The sequence below is a fragment of the Chaetura pelagica genome, unplaced genomic scaffold (assembly GCF_000747805.2).
Source record: "Chaetura pelagica isolate M959 unplaced genomic scaffold, ChaPel_1.0 scaffold708, whole genome shotgun sequence".
In the NCBI taxonomy this organism is placed as follows: Eukaryota; Metazoa; Chordata; class Aves; order Apodiformes; family Apodidae; genus Chaetura; species Chaetura pelagica.
Window position 1 is genome coordinate 371,983 of NW_009954405.1, and position 8,034 is coordinate 380,016.

Sequence of the window (8,034 nt, forward strand, 5' to 3'; positions counted from 1 at the left end):
ATGTTCTGTTCTGCTGTATTGCATCACGTTGTCCCTTGTTTCTTTGTCTAGTTTATCCCTTGGGGAGTCTGTCACCCTCGGAAATTAATTATACTACCATATTTCGTAACCGTTCAAGGTAGAAAGAAGCTTGATCCTCTTGTATGGCAACAGAAGATAGTATCATTATATTGCCAGTAAAATCACAATTGCAATACTGTTTGTTTGTTTGAATTCCTTCCCCCTCAGGTTGGCCTTCGGCAGCTGGATATGTCATTACTGTGTCAGCTGTACTCCCTGTATGAATCCATTCAAGAATACAAAGGTGCCTGCCAAGCTGACTCCAGCGCAGACTGCACGTACGCTCTGGAAAATGGTTTTTTTGATGAAGAGGAGGAGTACTTCTAGAAGCAGGAAAATTCACCTCCAGGCTGACCAAGGTTCTTTTGTCCTTCTCTCCCTATAACACACCTCAGCAAGAACAACTGGAATATGTATGGATCCCTCTTCCTGAGGAGGAACACCCAGCTACCCCAAGTTGTGTTAAATTCACTTATTTTAACAGGCTGTCAGTACAAGTTACTCATGCAAATACCACTTGAGGAAAGTGCTGTACTCTAACTTTTGAAGAGTTCTCAGATGTGCTTGACACGAGTTTTCAATTTAATTTGCCAGGTGGGTGTTTTCAACTTACAAACGTTGGTAGCTTATAACTGGAATTTTAATTGTAGAAGACGGCAGCGACTTCTTGAGTTGTAATAACTTTGTAAGGGGGGAGGGAAGCCTCTGCTGCAATGTAAATAGCTATAGGTGATTTATTTTTTTTTTGGTCAGTGGTATTGGTAAATATATTTTGAATAGGCATCTGGATACACGTACATCCTCAGCCCTACTAAGCTAGTTCTGCTCTTACCAACTGTATCCAGTATTATACTGGGCAAATTGTTTACACAGTTTACTTTTCTCCTTGTGCTGATTTTGAGTTTTCCTTATTCCTAGCTGACAAGCTGTACATGTGATGGTGAATCTTATCAGCAATTTTTTTTTCTGTTGATCTAATTCACTTTCTTGGTATTGCCACTTGGCATTAACTTTTATACTATTGTCTGGATTTCTTGCATCGACATAGCTCTTTGACCTGCTAAACTCTGTGCTGAAATGGTTTGCTTAAGCCTTTACTGTGCTGCATAGTAAAAGCACAGATTCAAACTTTGTCTGTCTGCCACTATGTGGCTTGGAATAACATGAACTCTTCTGCAAGCGTTCTCAATCATATGAAGAATAAAGAAACCTCTCATATGACACAATGGGACAAATTGCAATATTTTATACTGGATGAACTTTGTTTCTGTAAGGTAGATTACAGCTCTTTTTAAAAATGCAAAATAAGTATTTTGAGCACATACTTTGCATATGTTAAAACTTTTTATACTAACTTGTTCTTTGAAGTATAACTTATTTTTCTTTTCAGAATTTCCTAAAGCACTCAGTTAAGTTTTTATTATTTCATATTGTGTACATGTGATGCTTAATCAGCTTGGAAAATGAATTGCCAACTATCTGAGTCTTCACCCTTTCTCTTTTAAGTAAAATCGGCTCCCAACGCAATTTTAATTTCTTAACTTTAAAGATTGCTGTAAAGCACAGTGCCTGAATCTTGACACAAGCTAATAATTAAGGGCTTAAAATCTCAAAGGGTTTTTGCATGGTTCATGTCTGGCATGCACACGGTTTACAGAAAGAATTGGAGATCACATCCTGGGGTAGCTCCTCTCTTAGTTTTTAGCCAAGTCTAGCATATTGCAGTGATAAAAGCTAAGAGCCAAAACATTTCCAGGGTGGAGTTTTTCTGCGTTCCCCCTAAAAAAAGGCGAGAAGTAAAATACTGTGCTGTAATTGTGTATGTGTAGAAGTTCTTCATCTAGTCTGTGGCAATGGTTATAATTTTTTTAATATTAATTCTCATCTGATTACTTCACTTGCCTAAAACTAAAATGAATGATAAGGCAAACATAGAGAAACCAAGTGGCCACATCTGTATTTTAAAAGTTGTGTGTGTGTGTGTGTGTATACATGCATATATATATATGTATGATATATACACACATGTGCATGCAACTTTATGCTTTGACTTAAGAATGTATCAGCTTTGAATATAATTTGCGGTGCTTTTTGTATTTAGATGAGGCTTTTTCTAGTCTGTTGAAGTACTGCTATTTTCTTGCTCTTTCCCAAAAAAATAAAAAGCATGATGTTTAGCATAACTTTTCAATGTTGTGTGTATTTTTATTTACCATTTCAGTGAATCCAAACCCTCTCCCACTTCCCAACCTTCCCTTAAAAAACCTAGGGCTAGTCATTACCCCTGGATTGAAGCAAGCTGTTTTTAAATTACTGCAGAGAAGGTTCTGCCTGCCTATATTTGGAATGGGAATTTCCAGCTTCTCTGTCATAATTTGATTTTACTTGGTTTTGAATTGAACAGCGAAAATCCTGTCTCTTCTAGCATAAAATGTTCTGTTTTGCAAGTCCTTATACAGTGCCATTCATTAATAATTCCACTGGGGAGAATGGACTTGAGCAAAATTCACAGTACTTTTTTCTTACATTAATGAAACGTAAAAAGCAACATTATTTATATTTTTGGTTTCAATGCAGGATACTTGTGAGTTGGGAAACGTAGAATATTTGGCTGGTATTTGCTGTATTAAGAGAAGCATAGAAGTTTCAAGGCATCACTCCATAACATCATCTGCACTGAAAAAGGACAGATTATGCATGATTAGGTCTTCTTGAGTTTTCAGCGCCTTGTCCCTTTTCGTAACACCTTCTTGTAGGGGAGAGAAGGTACAATCTGTATATTCCTAAGGCAAATCCAAACACTGTGAAGGCTGGCTAGCTAGATAAAGGTTTTAAAAACAGTAAATTCATTATTAAGTCAATAAGCAGTTCCAGAGGCAGATTTCTGTGTCTTCTGTTTCAGTTGTGAGCTGTATTTCTTCACTACATTGTAACAGCATGAAGGAGGGAAATTGCTTTGAAGGAGAGGTGCTTGGTGGGAAAGTATAGCTTAAATACTGAGTAATTGTTACGTGTATCTTCAAGTCAGAGTTTCATAGAGTCACAGAAGATGCTGAGTTGGAAGGGACCCATCTGGATCATTGAGGCCAACTCCCGTCCCTGTGTAGGGCACCCCTAGAATCACACCATGTGCCTGAGAGCATCATCCAAATGCTTCTTGAACTCAGGCAGGCTTGGTGCTGTGACCAGTTCCCTGGGGAGCTTGTTCCAGTGCTCAACTGCCCTCTGGGTGAAAAACAAGGTCTTACTACAAAAGCTTGCTACCCTTGGTCCAAACCACATGCCAACAACAACCTCTTCCCCATTTTTACTCTGAAACCTCAATTTGGATAACACATAACCTTTTAAGGGTACTTTTTAAGGGTATACAAAAGAAACTGGAAAACTTCCCTACCCAATGAGTACTGCACAACTCCCAGTCCCTCACAGCACAGCCAGCCTGGCCAGTACTGAGCAGGTGCAGGAAAAGACAGATACACAAGGAAACAAGGACAGTCAGGCTCCTGCTGCTCAGAGATGGAAATCAGCAGTTCAGAAAACTATCTACCATGGGTAGCTCTTCACTGGACTTTCTCCAGAGGGTCTACAAATGTGGTGAAGTAGTTAGAAATAAGGAATTACTAGGTCTCTACTAGCTATATTTGAAGATGTATATTTTTAACAGCACACCACTCTAATTTTATTGTTGTGGCAAGTGCAGAATCATACAGTCATAATTACACTACAGTCTAGTTTCTTGGAACTGTTGTTAGTCTACAAAAGGAGAAGAGTCAGAAAGAAGTGTTCTACTCTGGATAAAGTAATAAAAAATGGGTCCCTGATGTCCTGTCAGCTACAACAGATGAACATTTAGGTTCAGCTTCGGCTCCTGGTGAATCCACTGTTAGCCCTACTGATTGTAGTGGGGATGAACATGAAATCAGAAGTGCTGCTTGGTCTCTTATGGTATTTATACTAAGATACAAGAGGTATTTAAATACATACTACAAATGTTTTCAAAGGTACTACTTTGTAATGCAGTAAATAACTTGTAAAAATGTTCAGTGTTGCCTCAAATAAAGTGCTTTCCAATAAAGATGGGGTGAAATCACACTCTGTTTATGGGTAGCTTGGACTTGGATGCTTGCTGAAGATTAATTTATAATACAAAATTAATGTAGTCGCCTGAAATTGGAAGACTAAGAGAAGGATTATGCAGAAGTGATTATTATTATATTTGTAATTAATTTAGGTAACCAAATAATTTTGCATAACCTTCTAAAATAAGTTGATTTAAAAAAATATATATATATTTACATTTTCTTGATGGATTTTTCATGTTCTTCGACCTGTTTTAGAGTCTGAGTATATGCTATTTGTTATACATTTTGAATGTTACAGTCATTTGTTGCAGGTACACAGTTTTGCTTAACTGAAAAGAATGTGTTTTATTTGCCTTGCTAAAGCCATTCACTGCTTGAGGAATTAGGTTGCTCTGAGGGCAAGGGGAACTAATTCCCCTCCGATGTCATTTAGGTGACCTGCTGGGGAGGAATGTGAAATGGGAGGATTAATCGGGTACCTGCCAAAAGAACTCTCAAAAGAGCCCTATCAACAGGTCATTTCTTCTCCAACGTGCAGCTTTGTGTCCTCAGCCACTTTTGAAAATTTACTCTAATTTTTATGATCCCTGCCAGTAAAGATTATATTACCACAGTAGATTGAGGGTCACATTCCATGTAGTTTACTAGATGTATTTTCTCAGAAAACAACTCAAATTTACATTTTTCCATCCATTGTTGTCTTTGGTTTATTTGAAGCTACTATAAACTTAAATCTAAACAACACTGTATGACTTAAAGAAAGAACTCATTTTTTTCCTCAGCAAACTAGTTAAAACCTCGTCTTATTTGCAAAGTCATCTTCTATTGATTTTTGACATTCTCTGGAATTTTCCAAGCTACCTAACCTAAGTGCTAAAGCTTCCCAACTGGCTGTTCCATGATCCTGGCAACCCAGACTATGCAATTAGTTTTGCAAACAGCCAGGGTCTGCTGCAAAGAGTAGGTTTTGCTGTGGTTTAAAGAACGTGGGGGATCTGTGTGCAGAAGCCTGTTTTCCTACTTTTTTGGCTCCCTTTCCTCCTTTCTACTGAGGAAAATTCATTAACTGAATATGGAAACAACCAGCTCTGAGTAATGAAGCCCTCATCTGATTTCAGAGGAATGTGCTTTTAGCAGTAGAATTTACATTTTTCAGATAAGGTTGGTATGCAGTTTAAAGAGACAAACCCATTTGCTCTTGAAATACACAGGCTTGTGACTAATGCAACTCTTCACTGAACTTTTGCCCGGGTTTTATGTGCATTCATGCTAAAAGGTTGTTAAGGTAATGTCTTTAAGAGAATGTAATATTTGAGAAGTGCTCAGAGGAGAAATCTCATGCAAAGAGTGGATTATTAGAAATTACAAAAATGACTGAAGCAGACTGGCTGGAATTGTTAGTGCATAGAGAGTTCAGTCCTGTATCAAACCACTGCCTTAAATTCATGTTTGCAGAAGTGATTCAATCCTCCTTGCTGTGCTAACTACTCTCACTCAGAAATGACAAGCATTTCTTTCAGGGTCAGAAAGATCCCAGTGATTACCTGGCTAGACACACGAGTAAGAGTTTTAAAGCTTGTTTTCGCTTAGGGTACCAGGCACTGTCACAAAGCACAAGCTTAAACAGCATCAAATTTCTAACTTGTTTCATTACTACTAGATAATATCATAGGCTGCTCATTTCATTGAATAAAATTATTTTTAAATGCTATATTACACAAAAAGTAAACTACTGAAATAACAAAATAGTTCTTTGGTATAGGGGAAGGATATTTTACCAGAATCAGCTGAAAGAAAAATAATACATCCAATCAGGGTGAAAATAAATTTATCATAGCACGAGAATATTGAAATCCTGTTACCACTTGGCTTTTACCCTGTCTGAACACAGCATGTCTATATTTTTTCCAAGAGTCTCGATATTGCTTTTGTCTTCTGTTTAATGTCGTACAAATAATACAGAATATTGGCTTGTATCTTGCTCTTTCTGACTGATACTTGGTCACATTTCTCAGCATTTCTTAAATACCTTGCATTATATGCTCTAACCTGTAGAGAGAAATGGAATATATAGCAGCTATTCTCTACATAATTTATACCTGTGTGCATGTCCAGAAAAGGAATGGCAAGAAAACTCTAGTGTATTTTGGGGGCCATCACTGTGCTTGCATAAAGAATTAAAATACAGTAAGTGAGAGAGAAATTTGCAGTAATCTCTGTGGGGAAAAGGAATTCTGTCTTATGCATTTACTTTATCCTGTCTCATGTCCTTTTTGGTAAGACTTGCTTGAGGTCTGAGTTTTCATATGTAAATAGATTTGTCTCCAGTGCTTTATGTGGTTACACAATAAGACTTTTTTCCTCTGTGCCATGTATCTCGCCAGTCATTCAAAAAGTCCTTTATATTTCTGTTGCAAATGTAGGATTGTTCTAGGCTTTCAAAGTCACTTCTCAGAGAAAAAAACCCTCTTTTATATGTCTTCAAATGCAGGTGTGTAGGGACAGAATACATCAATCAGAAGCCAAGCGTCTCTAGTTATTATCTCAGACATTACTTTGTAAGAGAGCGCTTAAATGTGACCACAGAAATGTACACTACAATTTATTTTGCAGATTAGAAAGGAGTTTGCACATTTCTTCATTGTCCAGGAACAACAATCTCAAGTCCCCGTGTCCATTCTCTCATTCCATTCTGAATTAAATACCTTAGTCAGCAGGCAGGGATCATATTTTTGTTTCAACTGAACTGTGTGTAACCCAATGTGTAAGTTCTTACAAGAAGCCTGTAGTAGATACAAAGTGATATAAGCTGCCTTATTTATCTAAAAGTCCTAAATGCTTTGCAGTCTCACAGCCAAGAACGTTTTCATGTTGCTGGCTTAGCAAGGCTGTTGCAGGGGGTGGCAGAGAATTTTGAAGTGTGCAACCTGGAGAACAGAGGAGACCAACTTATTAAAAGATAAAGCCACCATCTTCACAGCTGATTCTTTGAGTAAAATCTTATATTTTCACAAAATCATATTGCTTGAATAAATGGTCATAGTTGAAACTGGGCATCAAACTGCCACTGCATGCAGCAAGGACAGGCCCCCTAATTAGGGAAAGGCAGCTTAGCTTGGGTCTCAGAGCCAGAGGATCCCGTCAGTGAGAACATCTGTCAGGGGTGCCTATCCAGCCTCACAGCTGGAGGAAGGACCAGATGACCTCTCAGTTCACTTCTAGCTCTGTCCAATTCCATGAAAACAAAACTGTTCCTATTTGCTGTGGCAGAGGCAGCTGCCAGGTCAGGACAAAGAACTGAGCCTTCAGGAGCAGCTGCCACGGGGAGCTTAGAGAAGCCAGCACTTCTTGGTAAAATGGCATGAAATTACAGTCGGCACCTTCCACCTCTCCATTATAGCAAGGAAGGATCTGCCCACGAGGGCTTCCTGTTTTGCCATCCTCTGTCAGGGTGTAGTGGAGAGGATTAAAAATGACTGTCTGAACTTTATTTCAAAGCACTCCTGCAGCTGAATGAGATTAGCATCACCATGCTGGCATTTTTTGAAAAATGAAAACAGATGAGTAACAATGAGGGAAGTGAGACATGATCTGTACGTTTCTGAGGCTGTTTTATCAGGGACATGACTTTTTTCTTTTTAAAAAAAAACAAACAACAAACAACTGATACAATCTGCCCTGTTGCACAGTATCAAATTGTTGTGGGAATAAGGCGCCTTTCAGATGGCCTTTTCTTTCAGTGTAGGACCCTTGCACGGTCAGGAGCTGCACTATTTCATACATAGATAAAGCAAACAATGCACAGGCAGTAAGAATAACACTGGACATCTACACCCTGTCTGCCCCCCACCAGCCCCCAATAATATAAATTGCACAATTCAATGGAGCAGGA

At 38.4% G+C, this 8,034-nt stretch overlaps 1 protein-coding gene across 1 annotated transcript in view; it reads left to right on the plus strand.

Moving 5' to 3' along the window:
• The window catches only part of FAM89A (family with sequence similarity 89, member A), a 3,158-nt gene extending 2,744 nt beyond the window's left edge, over nucleotides 1-414 (plus strand). Inside the window, 1 exon segment of the mRNA XM_010004235.1 lies at nucleotides 229-414. Coding sequence (XP_010002537.1) covers nucleotides 229-414 — 186 coding nt within the window.
• Nucleotides 415-8,034: the final 7,620 nt, after the last annotated feature.